Below are 23288 nucleotides of genomic sequence, written 5' to 3'. Positions count from 1 at the left end.
AGCTGACTGAGGAGATATCTGAGCCATTAGCAATTATCTTTGAAAAGTCATGGAAAATGGGAGAGATTTCAGAAGACTGGAAAAGGACAAATATAGTGCCAATCTATAAAAGGGGAAATAAGGACAACCAAGGAATTACAAACCAGTCAGCTTAACTTCTGTACCTGGAAAGATAACGGAGCAAATAATTAAGCAATCAATTTGCAAACATCTAGAAGATAATAAGGTGAAGTAACAGTCAGAATGCATTTGTCAAGAACAAATTGTGTCAAACCAACCTGATAGCTTTCTTTGACAGGGTAACAAGGCTTGTGGATAGGGGGAAGTGGTAGATGTGGTATCTCTTTACTTTAGTAAAGCTTTTGATACTGTCTCGCATGACCTTCTCATAAAGGAAGTAGGGAAATGCAACCTAGATGGAGCTACTATAAGGTAGGTGCATAACTGGTTGGAAGACTGTTCCCAGAGAGTAGTTATGAGTGGTTCACAGTCATGCTGGAAGGGCATAGTAAGTGGGGTCCCGCAGGGATCAGTTCTGGGTCCAGTTCTGTTCAATATCTTCATCAATGATTTAGATAATGACATAGACAGTACACTTATAAAGTTTGTAGACGATACCAAGCTGGGAGGGGTTGCAAGTGCTTTGAAGGATAGGATTATCATTCAAAATGATCTGGAGAAACTGGAGAAATGGTCTGAAGTAAATAGGATGAAATTCAATATGGACAAAGGCAAAATACTCCACTTACGAAGGAACAATCAGTGGCACACATAAAAAATGGAAATGACTGCCTAGGAAGGAGTAATGCAGAAAGGGATCTGGTGGTCAAAGTGGACCACAAGCTAAATACAAGTCAACAGTCCTCAGAGGGAAGATTGAAAAAAATTGGGTTTGTTTAGTCTGGAAAAGAGAAGACTGAGAGTGGACATGATAACGGTTTTCAAGTACACAAAAGGTCGTTACAAGGAGGAGGGAGAAGAATTGTTCTTTTTAACTTCTGAAGATAGGACAAGAAGCAATAGGCATGGGAGGTTTAGGTTGGACATTAGGAAAAACTTCCTAACTGTCAGGGTGGTTAAGCACTGGAATAAATTGGCTAGGGAGGTTGTGGAATCTCCATCACTGGAGATTTCTAAGAGCAGGTTAGACAAATACCTGTCAGGGATGGTCTAGATAATACTTAGTCCTGCCATGAGTGCAGGGGACTGGACTAGATGACCTCTTGAGGTCCCTTCCAGTCTTATGATTCTATAATAGTTCACCAAAGAGTGGTATGTGCAGTCACTACTGAAAGCCAGGTGCCCAATGGACATTATAATAATTGTGAAATGTATTTTTTGGACAATATTTAATGCACTATATAGCTATACTGAAAATTAGGCTCTTACAGTCTTGGATTTAAGGCAGGTCACCAGGAGGTGACATACCTCAGAGATGTTCCTTTCAGGCAGGAGGTAACTGATATCTATCTCCCTATCTGACCACTTGTGTAGTGTTTGTCTCATACTGTGTGCCTATTTGCATACTGAGCTAGGTGTGAATCCAGAGATTGCAAAATTTACAAGAGAGGAAATCTACAGTAAAAAGCAAGCAGCAAGGGGTTGTTCTGTTTATGAATAAAGATATGATTGATATGGTATTTCTTGGAGTGCAAAGAATCCTTTACCTAGAAGGCAAATTGACAATGTGCTTGTCTCACAAAAAAAGAATCGCAGCAAGTCTGGTGGTAAAACGCTGCAAGGATATTGGGTGCTCTATACTCTACAAGCCATGAGAGTACCCTGTTAATTAGATCTAGGCTTCAGAAGGTTGGTGGTGATTGGACCTTCTTGGTGAAAACCGAAACAAAGAAGTTATTAAGCACCTCTGCCAAGGCTGGCTCCAGGCACCAGCAAAGGAAGCAGGTACCTGGGGCAGCCAATAGAAAGGGGTAGCACTCAATCCATTGTTGGTTGGCGGCGGCGACAGTTCGGCGGCAGCTCAGTCAGCCTGCTTCAGTCTTCAGCGGCAATTCAGTGGCGGGTTCTTCACTCCCTGTCTTCCTCTTTGGCAGCACTTCAGTGGCAGCGCTATTGGGTTTTTCTTTCTTTTTTCTTTTTCTTTTTTTTTTTTCGCCGCTTGGGGCAGCATAAAAGTTGGAGCCGGCCCTGACCTCTGCCATTTCCAGATTTTCTGTTATTGTTTTTCCTCCCTCATTGAGTAATGGGCCTACCCTGTCCTTGGTCTTCCTCTTGCTTCTAATGTATTTGTACAATGTTTTCTTGTCACCCTTATGTGTCTAGCTAGTTTGATCTCATTTTGTGCCTTGGCCATTCTAATTTTGTCCCAACATACTTGTGTTATTTGTTTATATTCATTCTTTGTAATTTGACCGAGTTTCTACTTTTTGTTGGACTCTTGTTTGATTTTTTGATCATTAAAGATCTCCTGGTTAGGCCAGGGTGGTCTCTTGCCATACTTCCTATCTTTCTTACCCAGTGGGATAGTTAGCTCTTATGCCCTTAACAATGTTTCTTGAAAAACTGCCAACTGTCTTCAACTGTTTTCCCCCTTAGACTTGCTTCCCATGGGATCTTACCTACCAACTCATGGAGTTTGCTAAAGTCTACGTTTTTGAAATTCATTGTCTTTATTTTGCTGTTCTTCCTCCTACCATTCCTTAGAATCACGAACTCTACCATCTCACGATCACTTTCATCCACACTGCCTTCCACTTTCAAATTCTCAACCAGTTCCTCCCTATTTGTCAAAATCTAATCTAGAACAGCCTTTTCCCTAGTAGCTTTCTTCAAATAAAAAATTGTCTCCAATACAATCCAAGAATTTGTTGGATAATCTGTGCCCTGCTGTGTTATTTTCCCAACAGATGTCTGAGTAGTTGAAGTCCCCCATCACCAGCAAGTCCTGTGCTTTGGATGATTTTGTTAGTTGTTTATAAAAAGCCTCATCTACCTCTTCTCCCTGGTTAGGTGGTCTGTAGTAGACTCCTACCATGACATCACCCTTGATTTTTACCCCTTTTTTCCTTACCCAGAGACTTTTAACAAGTCTGTCTTCTATTTCCATCTCAACCTCAGTCCAAGTGTATACATTTTTAATATTAAGGCAACACCTCCTCCCTTTTTTCCCTGCCTGCCCTTCCTGAGCAAGCTGTACCCTTCTGTACCAATATTCCAGTCATGCGTATTATCCCACCAAGTCTCTGTGATGCCAACTATGTCATAGTTGTGTTTATTTACTAGCATTTCGAGTTCTTTCTGCTTATTCCCCATACTTCTCGCATTAGTATACAGTATTCTGTAGATATCTGACCCATGGGATCCCTGTACAGCCCTATGAACCCCTGTGCCCTCTGCCAGTTGGTATGAAATGGTCTTGTGTCACGGCTGGGCCCAGACAAGACAGTAATTTAAAAACCTCACAGATTAGCAGTTGGTTAGAACTCCCACGGTTACTAGCATTGGTAAAGCTGCATTGCTGCTTGAACAATATTGGGAGAATTTGACAAAAACCTCACTGTAGATGAGGCTTTTGTGTGGAGAGGAAAGAAATGTTATGAATATATTAGGGAATAATGTTTTAACCTTGGTCAATATCAAAACTAAAACATGGTTCCCTAATCTGTATGTGTGGTTTTTAACCAAACAAACTAAGAAGGGTTGAGCTACACTCATGTTTCACTATTATGTTTAAACACAAAAAGAACGAGGAGTACTTGTGGCACCTTAGAGACTAACAAATTTATTTGAGCATAAGCTTTTGTGGGCTAAAACCCACTTCATCGGATGCATGCAGTGGAAAATACAGTAGGAAGATACGCAGAGGATATGAAAAAATGGGTGTTGCCATACTAACTATCACGAGAGTAATCAGTTAAGGTGGGCTATTATCAGCAGGAGAAAAAAAACTTTTGTAGTGATAATCAGGATGGTCCATCCCACCTTAACTGTTATAGTTAGTATGGCAATAACCATTTTTTCATGTCCTCTGTGTATATATATCTTCCTACTGTATTTTCCACTGCATGAGTCTGATGAAGTGCGTTTTAGCCCACAAAAGTTTATGCTCAAATAAATTTGTTAGTCTTTAAGGTGCCACAAGTACTCCTGTTCTTTTTGCTGATACAGACTAACATGGCTACCACTCTAAAACCTGTCACCATGCAAAACACTGCATTTAGCCGTATGAAGTGGAAATCCATCAACTTCATGAAAAAACTTGTACAGATACAAACAGACATCTTCTTCCTTTCTAAATGCAAACAGATGGACATCATACCAAAAGGACTGAAGGTAAAAAATCCATTACAATCTACATACCACACAGACTATGCTGACAGATTGTGCCACACACTCTCAAAAAAACTGTGGGAGCACCTGATCAACATCTTATACAGCAAACAGGGAAAGATCAAGAATGAGCTCTCAAAACTGGATACTCTCATAAAAAAACAACCTTCCACATAAACTTCATTGTGGCTGGACTTTACAAAAACTAGCCAAGCCATTTATAACACACACTTTGTTTCTCTACAAAGGTAAAAGGACACTAAACTATCTAAACTACTACATGCCACAAGGGGCCACAACAGTGGTTCCCTTAACCCACCCAACAATATTGTCAATCTATCCAGTTATACTCTTAGCCTAGCAGAAGAATCTGTCCTATCTTGGGGCCTCTCCTTGTGCCCCTCCACCTCCACGAACATGATACAGTTCTGTGGTGACCTAGAATCCTACTTTCGATGTCTCTGACTCAAGGAATATTTCCAACACACCTCTGAACAGCATACTAACCCACAGAAACCTTCCTACCAACACTACAAAAAGAAAGATTCTGCGTGGACTCCTCCTGAAGGTTGAAACAACAGACTAGACTTATACATAGAGTGCTTCCACTGATGTGCATGGGCTGAAATTGTGGAAAAGCAGCATCACTTGCCTCATAACCTCAGCCGTGCAGAACACAACGCTATCCACAGCCTCAGGAACAACTCTGACATCCATAATCAAAAAGGCTGACAAAGGAGGTGCTATTGTCATCATGAATAGGTCGGAATATGAACAAGAGACTGCTAGGCAGCTCTCTAACACCACATTCTACAGGCCTTTACCCTCTGATCCCACTGAGGATTGCCAAAAGAAACTACAACATCTGCTCAAGAAACTCCGTGAAAAAGCACAAGAACAAAACTGCACAGACACACGCCTAGAAGCCTGACTGGGGTATTCTGTCTGCTACCCAAGACCTATAAACCTGGAAATCCTGAACACCCCATCATCTCAGGCATTGGTATCCTGACAGCAGGATTATCTGGCTTCGCTACCAGTACTTCTAGCTGTCTTCGAGACACCACTGACTTCCTGAGGAAACTACTATCCATTGGTGATCTTCCAGAAAACACCATCCTGGCCACTATGGATGTAGAAGCCCTTTACACCAACATTCCACACAAAGATGGACTACAAGCCATCAGGAACAGTATCCCCGATAATGTCATAGCTAACCTGGTGGCTGAACTTTTGTGACTTTGTCCTCACCCACAACTATTTCACATTTGGGGACAATATATACCTTCAGGTCAGCGGCACTGCTATGGGTACCCGCATGGCCCCACATTTTTATGGCTGACTTAGAACAACGCTTCCTTAGCTCTCATCCCCTAACGCCCCTACTTTACTTGCGCTACATTGATGACATCTTCATCATCTGAACCCATGGAAAAGAAGCCCTTGAGGAATTCCACCATGATTTCAACAATTTCCATCCCACCATCAACCTCAGCCTGGACCAATCCACTCAAGAGAGCCACTTCCTGGACACTACAGTGCTAATAAGCGATGGTCACATAAACACCACCCTATACCGGAAACTTACTGACTGCTGTGCTTACCTACATGCCTCCAGCTTTCATCCAGACCACACCACTCGATCCATTGTCTACAGCCAAGCTCTAAGATACAACCCCATTTGCTCCAACCCCTCAGACAGAGACGAATACCTACAAGATCTCAATCAAGCATTCTTACAACTACAATGCCCACCTGCTGAAGTGAAGGAACAGATTGACAGAGCCAGAAGAGTACCCAGAAGTCACCTACTACAGGACAGGCCCAACAAAGAAAGTAACAGAACGCCACTAGCCGTCACCTTCAGCCCCGAACTTAAACCTCTCCAGTGCATCATCAAGGATCTGCAACTTATCCTGAAGGATGATCCCTCACTCTCACAGATCTTGGGAGACAGGCCAGTCCTCACTTACAGACAGCCCTCCAACCTGAAGCAAATACCCACCATCAACCACACACCACACAACAAAAAGATTAACCCAGGAACCTATCCTTGCAACAAAGCCTGTTGCCAACTCTGTCCACATATCTATTCACGGGACACCATCATAGGACCTAATCACATCAGCCACATTATCAGAGGCTCGTTCACCTGCACATCTACCAATGTGATATATGTCATTATGTGCCAGCAATGCCCCTCTGCCATGTACATTGGCCAAACTGGACAATCTCTACGCAAAAGAATAAATGGACACAAATCAGACATCAAGAATTATAACGTTCAAAAACCAGTCGGAGAACACTTCAACCTCTCTGGTCACTTGATTACAGACCTCAAAGTCGCAATACTCCAACAAAAAAACTTGAAAAACAGACTCCAACAAGAAACTGCAGAATTGGAATTACTTAGAAAACTTGACACCATTAAATTAGGCTTGAATAAAGACTGGGAGTGGATGGGTCATTACACAAAGTAATACCTATTTCCCCACTCTAATTTTTTTACCCTGACTGTTACTTACACCTTCTTGTCAACTGTTGGAAATGGGCCATCCTGATTATCACTATAACAGTTTTTTTTCTCAAGCTGATAATAGCCCACCTTAACTGATTACTCTCATTATAGTTAGTATGGCAAACCCATTTTTTCAAGTCCTCTGTGTATTTATATCTTCCTACTGTATTTTCCACTGCATGCACGAAAGCTTTATGCTCAAATAAATTTGTTAGTCTCCAAGGTGCCACAAGTACTCCTCGTTCTTTTTGCTGATACAGACTAACACAGCTACCACTCTGAAACATGTTTAAACATAGTTATTTTTCCAGAGTAGGGAGGACCTTACATGCCATCGTTGTTAACGGTTTCACTTTTGAAATCTACTAATGAACTTATTCTAGTAATGCTGGATGACCCTGTCATGTACTTAATGTTTCTTTCCTTCATTTGAAAGGACTTCCATAAAAATAACAGTGCAAATTTTACTCTGCGGTGTTTCCAATAGTCTGCCAAATATATTTTTGTTACTAGGTTAAATTATACCCTTGTGACTCTTGTTAAAAATGTAGAAGTGTTCTCTTTCTACTAGCTAAATTCAGTTGGACTCCCCTAGTGCATACATGGGATTTTTTTTTCATTTCTTGATTTTTTATTTATTTATGTTGGGAGTGAATTTATGAAAGATGCCAAATTGACAGCCCTAGAGACAGAAGCCCTCTGTCCACGCAATGGGAAAGCACAAGTAACAACTTCACAATCTTTGCCATGCTGTCCCACCAACTCAGTGTGCCTCATTCCTGACCTGGAGAGGTGGCTTCTAAGATATCAGCCTGCATACCAAAGACTTGCAGAAATGTACCTGACACCTATTAATCCACGGACTAAGCCTTTTAGCTGAGTGTAGGGGGAAATCTGTGCTGCCATGTCCCAAAGTTACCCCCCAGGCATTTTAAATGAATAAAACACTTAGGTCCTGTTTTTTGTGTATTATATTTGATTGTAAAATATTGTCTTTTGGCTCCTTAGGTACTACACGTGACTTAGGTCAGATCCACATGAGAAACATTGACCAGTAAAGCAATGTCAGTTAAGGAGTATGATTTTTTTTTTAATGACACAATTTCTATACTGACAAAAACCCTATTGTAGACACAGTTATACCAACATAAAAGTGCTTTTGCTGGTATAACTTATTTTGCAGGATAAATTATGCAGGCAAAAGCACTCTTTTGCTGATATAAGCTACATCAACACTAGGAGGCTTTTGCCAATATCATTATACTGACAGAAATGTTTAGGGTAGACGTAGGCCTTAGTCGTCTCTCATAGTCATTCTTTTACTGTAACGTGACTTGTCAGTTTTCATTTTCCTGCAGCTTGGCAAGCTGTGGTCATCAGTAGAGGCACTGGAGCTGTCTGTCTGCAGACTCAGGGAGACAGCTCTGTATTGGTTTATGTTTGATTCATATTTTCAAGGATTTCTTCACAGCAGAAGGATTTGAAATTTTTTAAATGAAAGCTTGGATTTTGCAGAAATTAATGGTACTCATCCAGGAAAAGACCCCTATTCACCATACTTGAATGAAGTTTTCAAATCCTATCCATAACCTTTCTATATTTCTCTCTCCTGAGACTGCCAGAAAACCATGCCTGCCAACAATGAGCTGAAAGCATTAGGAGCCATGAAGTCTATCCAGTTTAAGAAGCTAGTCTATATTTTTGAACAACCCTCTAAATCCTTATGTGATCTGTTATTAAGACACAAAAGAGGCCCATTTAGAATGTAAAATCAAAATGCCTCCCTTGCAGAAATTCTGCTGATTTGTGGAGGAAATTCCCATAGATACTGCATTGTCAAAATTCTTCATAGATTTCCCTTATTAATTAGTCATGTCTTAAGGTCAAAAATAAGCAGCAGGAACAAGTAGTTTTTTAACTTCCATGGGCTTTTAGTCGCCGCACAGAATAATTCACTAAACTGCAAATGTATTTCCTGAAAATCTAGACTTTCTAGTATTTTCTTGAAACTAATGAAAACCCAGCTTTCATTGAAAGGAATGAAAAATGCACACTAAATGTTTGGAAGCAGCACATATGTTTTTATATATTAATTGAATATATTTTTGAGTAAATGTTCTCTCTGTTTGTAGTTTTGTGAAAATCTCTCTCGTTCTTTTTCTGAGAAGAGAATGATTCAATTAATTTTTGTTGCTTTCTGTTCATTAACACATAATATTTACATCTACTTGATGAAGATGAAGATCAAAAGATGAAAATCAACTTATTTTCTTTAATTGGACAAATACCCACAAAGGTCAGATTTAAAATTCGAGCCATGAATGGAACTTTTACTGCAATCATGATCCTATTCTTCTTGAAGAAATAATAATCTTCTCATAGTGTCTCTTGGATTTCACTTGGTGTGCAACTCAGTCTACCTTGTTATACCGGTACTTGTGACCATTGTATTTGAACACCTGTCCTGTTGTTATTGAAATTTTCTTGTCCCAAGATGGTGGTTACTTACAGTTCTGTGGTGTGCAGGACAGATTTTGGCCTCAGAACACCAATAAGACCCTATTGAAAAGCAGGCTCATTGAATTATGGGATTGCAGCAGTGTAACTGAGAGAAGCATTCGGCTCAAGAGTTGTTGTTTTTAAATAACATTGTTTTCAGAGCTCAGTTGTTATAGTAGATACTCAGTTATATATTTGTTGCCCAAGTACTATGCTGAGTAAAAATCAGGAAATATAAAGGACACTTTTTGTCTATAGTAGAATGGCACATATTGGTTAAATCCACACCCATGCTGACTCTTACCTGGTAAGCTTAACTTACTTACCCAAAGGTAACTTATTCACCTTAGGCCTGGTCTACACTAGGACTTTAATTCGAATTTATCAGCGTTAATTCGAACTAACCGCTCAACCGTCCACACCAGGAAGCCATTTAATTCGAACTAGAGGGCTCTTTAGTTCGAATTTGGTACTCCACCCCGGCAGGTGGAGTAACGCTAAATTCGACACGGCTAGCTCGAATTAGGCTTGGTGTGGATGCTAATCGAACTTAGTAGCTCCGGGAGCTATCCCACACTGCACCACTCTGTTGACGCTCTGGACAGCAGTCCGAGCTTGGATTCTCTGCCCAGCCACACAGGAAATGACCCGCGAAAATTTGAATTCATTTTCCTGTCTGGGCACTTTGAATCTGACGTTCTGGTTGCACGTCGGGGCGAGCTCCGCAGCACCTGCAACGATGCAGAGCTCTCCAGCAGAGGAGTCCGGGCAATCCCAGAATAGAAAGAGGTCCCCAGCATGGACTGACCGGGAAGTCATGGATCTGATCGCTGTGTGGGGCGAGGAGTCTGTGCTCTCGGAGCTGTGCTCCAGCAAGCGGAACGCGAAGACCTTCGAGAAGGTCTCAAAAGCCATGAAAGAGAAAGGATACAGCCGGGATGCGATGCAGTGCCGCGTGAAAGTCAAGGACCTAAGACAAGGGTATCAAAAAGTCAGAGCGGCAAACGGACGCTCCGGAGCACAGCCCCAGACATGCCACTTCTATGAGGCACTGCATGACATTCTAGGTGGGTCTGCCACAACTGCCCCACCAGTGACGGTGGACTCCGAGGACGGAATAGTGTACCGGGACAGTTCCTCCTCGATGTTCGCCGATGGGGAAGCTGAGGAAGGGTCTTTTGAGGACGGCGCAGGCGACAGCGAACACACTCCCGCTTTCCCTGACAGCCAGGATCTCTTCATCACCCTCACAGAGATCCCCTACCAACCCTCCCCTGCCGTTAACCCGGACTCGGAATCAGGGGAAGGATCAGGCGGTAAGTGCTACACACGTATAAACATTTATTTTTTGTAACATTGTTATAGAAAAAATAGAAACTGTATTTACAAAATTCTAAATATTAAACTATATGAAGAGAAGGTCCACACAAATGGGGATAGAAAAATAATCCTCTAGCGACATTTCCACGAAGGTGTCACTCAGTTCCTCGCAAAGCCTCCGCATGAGGTTCGTCGGAAGAGGTGCCTTGTTGGGCGCTCCGTGGAAGCAGACTCTTCCATGCCAGGACATCCGAATATAGAGTGGAACCATTGCCTCGACTAGCATTGCTGCATATGGTCCTGGTCTGTGCAGTGCGTCCCGTAACATCCTGTCTTTCTGGGCACGAGTGACCCGCCTCAGGGTGATCTCGTTCTGCAAATACTGCATCTAAGTAGGGCAATTAGTGTAGTGTTACTATTGTTAATGGTTTACAATTAGGTTGCATAACAATGACCCTCGCCTAACAGCCACGTGCGGGAGGCCACAGAGAACAAGCATCCATTGATCGTTCCCGTGCACTGGCGGGAGGGGCTGCAAAAGGCTCATCCTTTCTGCTTTGCACATTTCCTTTAGCAGGAGAGCACAGCTAACCACTAACTGATAAGCAGTATGTACTGTAAGGCTTACCAGGACTTTGTGCAAGAGGGATGCAGCTGTCTCCTCGCTTGTGCGCTGTCCAGTGCAATGGCGCCGCCAATGAGAGCGTATTCCGAAATCTCGGACTAGTTCTGAGATCTCCTGAGACTTGGTTCCCTCTTTGGTCTTGTTAACTGAAACTGACTAGACTGTGTTTACTGTTGGCAAACATGTATGTGTTCAAGGAAATCACCTACTTTTTCGCATCACACAGCTTCGGCTCTTTCCCGGACTGCCCCGGCATCCCCCTCGCAGAGGCTGGCTCAGATTAGACGCCGAAAGAAAAAGACTAGGGACGACATGTTCCAGGAACTGATGGCCTGCTCCAGAGCGGAGGCGGCAGAGCAGAGACAGTGGAGGGACACCCTGTGTCAGCAGCATCGCACACACATGGAACGGGAGGATAGGTGGCGGCAGGAAGACCAGCAGGCGACTCAAACGCTGCTTGGTCTAATGAGGGAGCAAACGGACACGCTCCGGCGCCTTGTAGATGTTCTGCAAGACCGCAGGCAGGAGGAGAGAGCCCCCCTGCAGTGCATCTGCAACCGCCCTCCAACGCCAAGAAGTCCTGTCCCCCCCTCACCCAAAGTTACAAGAAGGAGGGGCGGTAGGGGCCGTGAGAACTGTCCCTGCACCGCAGCAGACCGCTAATGTTCGAGACACCTCTCGCGCTGTAAATTTGTACAAGTTCTTTCCTTACAGCATCAACCAGTCCCAACTCCAAGTTTAAACCCCCCACTGTGTACTACATTATTAAAAGCGGTTTGGTGTTACTCACTGTTTCCGTCACGTTTCTCGTGTCAGAAGACTTTATGTTGGTGTGTGTGGGGGGGGGGGATTGTAATTGCAGTGCATAGCCCACAGTACCATGGTACAGACTTGGGTGCAGGGTCAACTGCAGGGCACACACAGACTGCAGTCACTAGGCACCAGGGTCAGTCTGTGTGGTGTATGCTGCCCCGGGTCTTTCGTTGATGTGTATGCTTGTCCAGGGTCCTGGTGCCTGCCATCCCCGAATGTAAAGGCAGGCTTCCCTTCACATGCACTTCGACCGTAGCCACGATCCTCCCCGGTGCCCTGAGCCCCAAAAAGAGCCCTCATCCAGGGGCAGATACTCACCCTTCCCCCACACCCCTCACCCCTTCCAACGCCCAAACCCACAGCCCACAGCCGTCATGTAAACCCCTATCCAAAGACGGCACCCCTCGCCCCTTCCTGCAAACCCACCCATTCCTGCAACCCTCCCCCTACATGCACAACCACCGTAAACCGTCCCCCACCCCACAGACCTATGTAGGAGCAGGAGGCTGTCCGTCCTGTTTTGGACAAGCGGTCTGTACATCAGTGCACACCTTACCCAGCACAGAATGCTTACATGTTTCAACCAAGAAACAGAAATGCAAAGTCAACGAAAGATTTATTATTAATTACTGTAACATTTCATTAGTTTTAAAACGTGCTTTGGAAGTGGGGGAAACTTGGAGAACCGGGTTTGTGAGCTCAGATCTAACTGGACACATACAGACACAGGCCCATGATCAGGCTCTCTTAAAATCAAGTGGACAGTCACAGGTTACCCTGCTCTGCGAGGAAACTCGCTTTCAAAGCCTCCCTGATGCACAGCGCTTCCCGCTGGGATAGTCTCTCGGCACGGGTGTCTGGCTGATCGTAAACAGCAGCCAGGCGATTTGCCTCAACCTCCCAAGCGGCCAAAAAGGTCTCGCCCTTGCTCTCACATAGATTGTGGAGCACACAGCAAGCAGCAATAACTACTGGGATATTCTTTTCGCTGATGTCCGAGCGAGTCAGTAAGCTCCGCCATCTCCCCTTGAGACGTCCGAAAGCACACTCCACCACCATTCTGCACTTGCTCAGCCGGTAGTTGAAGAGTTCCTTCGCACTGTCCAAGGCGCCTGTATAGGGCTTCATGAGCCAGGGCATTAGCGGGTAGGCCGGGTCCCCGAGGATCACTGTAGGCATCTGCACATCCCCAACCGTTATTTTGTGGTCCGGGAAGAAAGTACCTGCCTGGAGTCGTCTAAACAGACCAGAGTTCCTGAACACACGCGCGTCATGAACCTTGCCCGCCCACCCGACGTTGATGTTGGTAAAACGTCCCCTATGGTCCACCACAGCTTGCAGCACCATTGAAAAGTAGCCCTTTCGGTTAATGTACTCGCTGGCCTGGTGGGCTGGTGCCAGGATAGGGATGTGAGTCCCATCTATAGCCCCACCGCAGTTTGGGAATCCCATCGCGGAGAAGCCATCTATGATGACCTGGACATTTCCGAGAGTCACTACCTTTGAGAGCAGTTGCTCAACGATTGCGTGGGCTACTTGAATGACAGCAATCCCCACGGTAGATTTGCCCACACCAAAGTGGTTTGCTACTGACCGGTAGCTGTCTGGCGTTGCTAGTTTCCAGAGAGCAATGGCCATTCGCTTATGCACACTCAGGGCTGCTCGCATGCGTGTGTCCTGGCGCTTCAGGGCAGGGGACAGCAAGTCACACAGTTCAAGGAAAGTGCCCTTACGCATCCTGAAGTTTCGCAGCCACTCTGTGTCATCCCAGACCTGCACCACTATGCGGTCCCACCAGTCTGTGCTTGTTTCCCGGGCCCAGAATCGCCGTTCCACACCATGAACGTGACCCATTGCCACCATGATCTCCACTGCCCGGCGTACCCTGCTTTCTGAGAGGTCTGCGCCACTCTCCTCACCGCGCTGCCGGAGCCTCCTCGCCCGGTTTCTCAGCAGCTGACTGTTGCAGAGGTGGACGATAAGGTGCGAGGAGTTGACAACGGCCATAAGTGCATAACCGACCAGACAAGGGCGCGAACAGATTTCCCGCCGGCGCTTTCATGGAGGGAGGGCGTGATTGACGGTTCAATGACGACAGTTACCCAAAACCACCCTCGACACATTTTTTCCCCCAGGAGGCATTGGGAGCTCTACCCAGCATTCCAATGGGCAGCGGGGACTGCGGGAACTGTGGGATAGCTTCCAAAGTCGACGCTGGCCCCGTGAATGTGGACTCAGAAGTTCGAATTTGTATTTAGTATGGATACACAAATTCGACTTCATAAGGTCGAATCCATAAATTCGACTTAAGTAGATTCGAAATAGTCCTGTAGTGTAGACAAGGCCTTAGACTGTAAGCTCATGGACACTACTAACAGTTTGTAAAACACATATGTAAGTCTTTGCATGCTCAGCGCCCTGTACTGTAACTTCTTTGGGGCAGAGACTTTCTTTTTATTGTATGTGTGTACTAAGTTTTCTGTAATAGCACCCAATCCCTTACTGGGGTCTGCAGGTGCTATTGCATTACTATTATTATTTATTATTGTTAGCTTTGGAAAAAGTTCTAAAATGTATTTGAAAAGCTGAAATATTAGCATTTACAAACTTTGTCATATTTTCTTTCTTAATCTTTGGCCTTAAAATAATTGTTTTGGTTCATATCGCAGATCAGTTTTGCGGATATATTACCAGTTTGCATAATACCTTTTAGATGGTATAATAGGGTGTACAAACCCCACACGGGACTGGAAGGGATTAAAGGAAAGTACTGTACCCAGCTAGCCCCACCCATCCAGCCCCATAGAGCATGCTCCAGTTGGAGAAAGGGTTGAAAAGGGAACAACCCAGATCAGAATGGGGAGGCTGGGTTGGAGGACAGATCTCTGCTGAATGCTCCTGACAAGTGCACCAGAGAAGCCTCTCTCAGGGACTAGAACTATATGGTGAGCCCAGTTGGGGCTGATGGTTTGGTTGCCTTTTCTTTTCACCTTATATTGGACTGGAAGCTAGAGAAGACCAGCAGATGGTAGGAAGTGACCCAACAAGGGTAACTTAGAGGGCACCTTTGAGGGCAGATGGTACCGGTCCTCCTAGGGCCCTGGGTCCGAGCCCAGTAGAGTGGGAGGCTTGGGTTCCCCTACCACTGCCCACCTTGCCATACCTCTGATTAAAAGAGGGCCTGGACTGCAAGACTTGCCTGCTGGGGGGGTGGCACTAATTGCACTAATCACTAGGCCTGCTAAACCCACCAAGGACTCTATTACATTTGGTGGAGTGTGTGGGCATCATAGTATCCCAGGCCTGATAGTAGACCAGAAAGGAGGTGGGGAAAAAAGAAAGAGATGGATATAGAGAAACTGCTAAAATAGGTTCTTGAAAACCAGCAACAGCAGAGCCAACTGCTCCAGCAGCTCACTGCCCAGCAACAGCAGCAGATGGCACAGCAGCAGGAACAGCAGCAACTAGTCCAGCAGGTGGCAATGCTCTTACAACCACCCGAGGCAACCTTGAGTTTAACCATTGGTTGGGGGAACTCTTATAAAAGCCCAGGTATCCCAGTGAAGCTAACTAAAATGGGGCCCACGGATGACCATGAGGCATTCCTGGTCACATTGGAGAGCATGGCTGTCATGGACCAAGGAGAGCATCAACAGTGAATACAATATTAACCACACCTGGTTCCCTCTTTACTGCCTGGTATCTCTATGACCGGGGGTGTGCACACCTGAATGATCAATCACCTTTAAGTGTATGGTACACCTTCTTAGCAGTATTGTCAATAATTACAGCGTATATTCTTCCCCCTTTCACAATTCTCCACCAAAAATGTTATGCTTAAACAAAGCACAGGAGATCTTCTATAGGGGAGAAGGCAACATGCCACATTTATTGAGAATACAGCAATTAGCATATGCTTTTCAGTCACACACACACACACCATGCACACAGCCCCACCAGTCATTGTTTATAGTTACCAGTCCAGAGTCTGGATCAATCTAGTGGCCAGCCAGATTGGTTGCAGATGGGAGCCGGGCTCTGTCAGTCACAATCCTATGCTCCTGGAGTAGTGGCAAGACGAACCCAAAGTCCCATGGCAAAGCACCCTGTTCTTATAGTCTTTTTTCTCTGTTGAAGTCTATGGATTTGCCATGTCAGTTTATGACCGGTTACTCCTTAATTGGTGTTATCTTTTGATGTAAACATTCCAAAACACCTTAGAGAGGGTCATCCTGTCCCGATTTGATTTAATCAATTGACTTTAGGTGTGCCAGCCTCCACCTAATGGTCGTCAATCTTCCCTTCCTCAATCATGGATGTGCGTTGATGGTTCACTGGTGTCAATAAGTCTCGATAAGTCTCTTTGCTCCTCCTTTCTTGACCATCTGGTTAACAATGGCCTTCACACCTTCTCTTTTCCTGACGCATGCATTCCTCATTCACACAAACAGTCTTTTAGAGAGATCTTTGAGAATACAAACAGCAGTATTTTATATCCAGCAAAAAGACATTGTAAATTAAACCTTGCTAAGTTTTATAACCAAAACAATTCACATTGAGACCCAAGCCTTCAACGTTCCTCTAAATCTACTTAACGTAGACAGAATACAGGATCCTGTCTCTTACTAACTAAACCTTAAAACAAAGTACTAAAAAGGGCCCAATTCGTAATGCATATGGGAAAAAGAATCCCATAGTCCCAGAGGGTCATTCCTTTCTGCTATTCAAAAAGGGTGGCTGGCAGGATGAAGTCAAATCATACATTAATTCTCATACTACAATTATAAAATCCTGCTTCTACACTAGGATGCTCTGTTGGCCCCCTACTTGACTAGACTGTCCTGAGAGGTATATCAGAGTCTTCGTGTGACAACTGCTCAGGACTACTCTCATGTCAAAGCAGCCATCCTAGATGCCTCCAGCATCTCCCTAAAAACCTACCGACAGCAGTTCCACCTTGAGAAATTTTTCCCCATGCGCAGACACGGGCCATTGCCCAGACTCTGAAGAAACACTGCTGGCGATGGCTCCAGTCAAAGATTTGTACAGGAGACCAGGTGACAGAAAAGCTCATTGTAGAACAATTCACTTAAATCCTTCCAGAGGGGGCGTGCAAGTGGGTGGTAAGACATTGGTCAGAAACTTTGGCCAAGGCAGTGTCATTGGCAGAGATTTACCTGATGTCCCTCAGGCTAGAGGCAGAAACACCAAAAGTCAGTCTATGAAGCCCCAGTCCCCGCAGAGTACCAATGCCCGAACTCCGACAAAGGTAATTAGGGAGGTTTGGACACCTAGCTCTAGTGGAGGAGGGCACAAAGGCCAAGAGAAGAGCCTGGAAGTCCGCCCTCCACTGATCAAGAGGTTGGCCTGGCTGAACGACCTTATCCAAAGGGATTTCTCCCCTTGAGAGAATCAACAGAGAGACCAGTTCCTTCCACCGGGAGCTGTTTTGTATGTGTTCAGTAAGGACTTTTCAGAAAGGGCTTCTCATTCATGGACTGTGATTATGGGCAGGCCTGGACGGCCGATAACAGGGCTTGGAAGAGGGGCCCTGGGAAGATCTTGGTCCCCGTACAAATGAATGGTGTAGCAGTATATGGTCTGATGAAACTCATTCTATAGTCAGACTTTGGTCTGGGAGAGGCTGCTGAGGACGGGAGGTACAATTGGGAACATAATATATCTCCAGTGTATCCATGGAGATGTACAATTCTATCCAAAGAGAAGTACAACTGGCCATGGAAGAACATACTGAAATGATGCAGGCTGGATTGGCAAAAGACCTGGCCTACCTGGTCATACTTGGGCACAACTGGAAGTTCTTTGAAGAAGTGGTCAAAGGGTGGTGAGATGCCACTGTAAAAAAGGCAGAGCTGAAGCCAGAATATCCAGGAAGGCAGGGGTAGCCACGGTGGCCAAGAGGGGGCCATAAGAAGGAAGGGGCTCAGAGGACCAACACCCTCAGGTAGGACCATCTTCAAGGATAAAAGGACCCATTGCCTGAACCCAACCAATGCCATAAGCATTCGCCGCCACCTTTCAACCTAGACCTGCCGTCCAATGAGGGGGAATTTGTGGAAGAAAGAAGAAATGACCCGACCCTGAGCAATGTTTATGAGCAACTTGCCCACGCAGGTGGTAAAGCACTAGACCTGCAGCAGTTGAAACAGTGGCCCCATTTTTAACTGATAGGGGAGACGGCATACAGGGCAATGAAGGGTCCTAAGACAGGAAAAACAAGAAATTCTGGAAGAGGGTGCTGCAGTTGGCCCACACAGCCCCATGTGGAGGTGACTTGGTGAGGAAGAAGACTCTTGACAGTGTGACCATGAGGTTCTGCTGGCCAGGCATCGATGAAGAGGTGTGAGAATATTGTGCTTCATGTCCATAATGTCAGTGGACAGGCCAGAAATAGGTCCCAAAAGCCCTCCTGATACCACTATCCATTGTGGAAGTACCCTTCAAGAGAACAGGCATAGACATGATCGGCCTGTAGAGAAGTCTGCAGCAGGGCACAAATAGATACTGGTAATCTTGGACTATGCCACCAGATACCCCAAGACCTTCCTATCCAGTCAGAACAGGAGCTGTCGTTGTTCATGTTAGCAAATCCCCTTGACACCCAAGACTAAAGAAAAAAAAAGACCTTCTCTGCACCATGGGGGCTATATCAGTTTGAAACCATGCCCCGTAGACTTCATGGGCTCACTGTCACCTTTCCAGTGGCGGATGGACAGAGTACTGTGGCCGCATGGGTTGTGTACTGTGGATATCTACGTTGACAATATTGTCATCTACAATGAGAGCTGGGCCAAGCACATGAAGCACATTGGTGCGGTGTTATGGCTCTCAAGAAGGCAGGTTTGATGGCCAACCCAACCAGATGTCGGCTGGCCACCCAAGAAGTCACCTACCCAGGGTATACCTGGGTGAGAGGAGGGCAGCAACAAACCCTTGTGGACAAAGTCCAAGCCCTAACGGGCTGCCCCATCCCTTCCACAAAAAAGCAAGTCCAGCATTTGGGGGGATTAGTGGGGTACTAGTGATAGTACATCCCAAACTTCACGACCATTGCTGCCCTTTTGACAGACCTGGTGAAGGATACCACACCAAAAGGGTCCATTGGACCAAAAGCTGTGTTGAGGCATTTAGTACACTACAAGACTAGTTGACCTGGGAGCCAGTACTATTCCACCCAGACTTCTTGAAGCCCTTTATTCTCCAAACAGATTCATCCAATGTCAGATTAGGAGTTGTGCTATCTCAAGAATTCAGAGGAGAGGAACATCCTGTTCTCTGTCTCAGCAGCTTTTTCTTTTCACCTCATATTGAACTGGAAGCGGGGGAAGAACAGCAGATAGTAGGAAGTGACCTACGGAGGGTAACTCGGATGGTATCTGTGGGGATCAGACACTGTTGACCCTCCTTGGGCCCTGGGCCACAGCTTGGTGGAGTGAGCAGGCCAAGGCTCCCCTACCGCTGCCCACCTCACTGCACTTCTGATTAAAAGAGGGCCTGGACTGCAAGACGTGCCCGCTGGGCGGGGGGTTGGCACTAAGGGCACTAACCACTAAGCTATCTAACCCACTGAGGTCTCCATTATAGCTGATTGTGGAAAATAGAACTAGAAGTATGTTCAGCCTTAGGCACCAATTCACTGAATTTTCTGAACTCATGTCATTTATTCCACTCTGTAGTCTGACAAATAGAATTTTCTTCTCTAATTTCAGTTCCCATATTAGTTGGAAATTTAAAATAAGGCTGAAAGACCTTTCCTTGTCCTCATTTGTGTACATCCTTATAAACCACCCCACATCCTTATAAATCTCCCGCCTCTCTCTTAAGACTGGAATAGCAGGGGTGTTTACAGGTCAACGATATTGCATTGGCACTGCTCTATAAAGAATCTTACATACTGTCCACATAAATGAACACTGTGCTTGGCTCAGGCTAGTACCACAATTAACTTACTTTCATGGACACTAAATTCACTCTCAGATTTTTATAAAGGGGGAAAAAAGCACAGCAATATTTTGTTCCATGGTGTTTCCTAACGCTAGAAGTATTGATTTACAGGGATAGATTTTTCAATGCATTTTGAGGCGTCTCAATGACTATTATGATACACTTCATTGTAGATACAGGCCACTACTTTTAAAACACACATTTATAAGTCTCAAGTATCAGAGGGGTAGCCGTGTTAGTCTGGTTCTGTAAAAGCAGCAAAGAGTCCTGTGGCACCTTATAGACTAACAGATATATTGGCGCATGAGCTTTCGTGGGTGAATACCCACTTCGTCGGATGCATGGAGCTCATGCTCCAATACGTCTGTTAGTCTATAAGGTGCCACAGGACTCTTTGCTGCATTTATAAGTCTGTGTATCTCGAGGCCCTGCCTATAAACGGGACCCCATTCAACCTCCAATTTTGCATTGGCAATTATGGCTGCAAAATTGTGCCCAAATAATTATAGTTGAGGCTACCTTTCAAAATCAGGCTTTAGAAGACAAGGCATTCTATATGGCATTATTGGACACTTACGAGCCAAATTCTATCACCCTTACTCACAGGAATTGCACTTGAGTCTGCAAGTGTCCCATTAATATCAGTCAGACTACTTGTAGAGAAAGGTGTTACTCAATATAAAGCTGACAGAACTGGATCTTAAATTAATAACAGTTAGAATAGCATTTGACTAACACCATTCATCCGTAGGTTAAAGTGGAACTCTGTTTATCTTAGAGAGAGAACTGATTGGACTGGATACATTTTATTTCTTCCTGAAATCTTATTATACCTGATTATTCTGGTTAGCATTGACATATAGTAATGGCCTCAAAATTAGTCTGGATCCAAAATTCAGTTACATCATTTTCCCGCTATTTATTTTATCCCAGCAATTTGTTAGCCAACAAAAGTGTATAATTTAAACCTTGGATTTAGAAAGAAAAATCAAAGAAAAGAAAGCGATTTGAGAATGTGAAATAGAATACAGAAAAATTACCTTTTATGTAAGCCTTGTATTTATTGGCAGTCTAGAGTATACTAGCCTATTGGTGCATTTTTTAATAACCTGTTATGGAATATCTGCATCAGATTTATCTATACATAGAGGTTTGTGGCCCAAGCCTGTGAATTGTATTATAAAAAGCAGGCAGATATACACATTTTCCCTATTAAAATACAAAATTACTTCCTTGGGAGGTAGATGAAATAGTTTTAAAAAAAAAAAGCAACATCTGTGATACAATTTAAATTTTAATAACGCCAATAATTTTCTTTCAACAGAGGAATTCAAGGGCTCAACAATAGTTGAATTAATGAAAAAAGAAGGCACCACCCTAGGGCTTACGGTATCGGGTGGAATTGACAAGGATGGGAAACCACGAGTATCTAACCTTCGTCAAGGAGGAATCGCTGCTAGGTAACCACATCTCAAGCCACAAAATACATTATAAGATGTGATTGCTTCAAAAAATACATACCACATCAAAAAGGTCACTAATAAATAAGTGACTACCAGCATCTGTAAGGCAGCACATCAGAGCAGAGAAGCGATATAAGAAACATTTCAATAGTAGTTGAACCGTTGCGTCCCTCAAGGCTGCTCTGATAAAAAGCCAGAAATATTGATGATGCATCATTTCAAGAATAATCTAATTTCTTATAAATGGTTTAAATTTAATGAATTGTTGTCCTTGAATAAAACCTACAAAAACACACTATAATGTAAAGGAAAAAGTATAGTTGAAAAGCTCGGATAAGGTGGTATCATAGTTTCAAATGACTGTTGATGACCTGTTTAGTAAAGATATATATATAGAGCTCACTGGCCTGCTTCTACAGAGAAAGCAGAACAAGCTGTAACTGGGGAGAGATGCAGCTGGAGAGACCCAGATTAAGGCAAATCATTCCAAGTAACTGAGCAGAACATGTGCCAATGGGCTCTGGCTTACCTGCTGTAGTTGTGATGTTGGCTGTGGAGGCAACAACTTGTCCAGAAAATACTTCTGGCAGTAGCCCAAGCAGAGAGAAGTGGCAGGGGGTCGGGAAGGGAAGGGGAGGGAGGTTAAAAGAGCACATGAAGGAAGAGAAATCATCCCAGGTATAGCTGAGTACTGTAACCGGCATGGTTATGCAGTCCTGATTTCCTACATCAGAATTTAACACTCTAATACATCTCTTTGTATATATTTTATGTATTATATTAGATTAAATTCTTGAAATGTCACTCTGCTATTTGGAAAATCAGCACAAGAAGGGTTTTGCTTGTTTTAATTTAGTTGTGTGGCAAGATTCGTTTTTATCAACACTAAAAATGTAATTGAAAGCAACTCTGCTACTCTGGCAACATGACATACAAGTTTATGGAAGAGAACATGTGTCTGTTGCAGAAGTGACCAGCTGGACGTGGGAGACTACATCAAATCTGTGAATGGAATCAACCTGACAAAATTTCGCCATGACGAGATCATCAGCCTCCTCAAGAATGTTGGCGAGAGGGTTGTTCTAGAAGTGGAGTATGAGCTCCCTCCAGTCTGTAAGTAATGGACAGATAAACTGAAATAATCTTACACACAGAATAACAGAATGGACATTTTCAATAAGAGGTTTTTATAATGCGTGTTTCCGCTACAGTTATTGCAGAGTGCAGAAATGGTCAATCAAATGATTATGTAGTGTGGGGTTTTCAAAAGCACCTAAATGGCTGAGGAGCACAAGTCCCATTGAAAGTCAGCTTCCAAATACAGGCAACGTAAACAGTTTATACCTACACTTTATTCACTATTTCCCATAACTTTGGGGATGACCATTAACTAAGGATATTGGGAAATACATTTGATATATTCAGAGGCAAGAGAACTATGGAGTAGGGTGGGGGAAGAGAACAGGAACTCAAACCTCCACTTTTGTTTCCTGTTTCCCCTGTATCTCTGTCTTCAGTTCCTCTCCATCTTTTTGTCTTAACAGTAAGATATCTCAAGAAGATAATAGTGCCCATTAGTTTTAGCAGTACCTCTGCCTTCCTCCTTTTAAGATGCAGTCCCCTTCCATGCATAAAGCCCAACAAAGCCCCCTCTGGTGAATACCTTACCTTTGTGACTTCTGGGGTCATGACTGAGGAGTGACCTGCCCACCCCATAACATCACCAGGAACTGCCAACTCACTCCTTTCCTCCTCCTGTCCTCTTCAACTCCAAACCTTCAACAGATTTGTGGTT

General features: G+C 44.3%; 1 protein-coding gene across 5 annotated transcripts in view; it reads left to right on the top strand.

Annotated features, from left to right (window-relative positions):
• The window catches only part of GRIP1 (glutamate receptor interacting protein 1), a 564392-nt gene that overhangs the window by 415631 nt on the left and 125473 nt on the right, over window positions 1-23288 (top strand). For all 5 annotated transcript variants that reach the window (XM_044978400.1, XM_044978377.1, XM_044978391.1 and 2 more), the window contains exons 3-4: window positions 21355-21490; window positions 22461-22606. In XM_044978400.1, the coding sequence (XP_044834335.1) occupies window positions 21355-21490; window positions 22461-22606 (282 nt within the window). The remainder of the gene's footprint in view (window positions 1-21354; window positions 21491-22460; window positions 22607-23288) is intronic.

The sequence above is a fragment of the Mauremys mutica genome, chromosome 1 (genome assembly GCF_020497125.1).
Source record: "Mauremys mutica isolate MM-2020 ecotype Southern chromosome 1, ASM2049712v1, whole genome shotgun sequence".
In the NCBI taxonomy this organism is placed as follows: domain Eukaryota; kingdom Metazoa; phylum Chordata; order Testudines; family Geoemydidae; genus Mauremys; species Mauremys mutica.
Note: the sequence above shows the minus strand (reverse complement) of the source record. Positions and strands in the feature narration are given on the sequence as shown.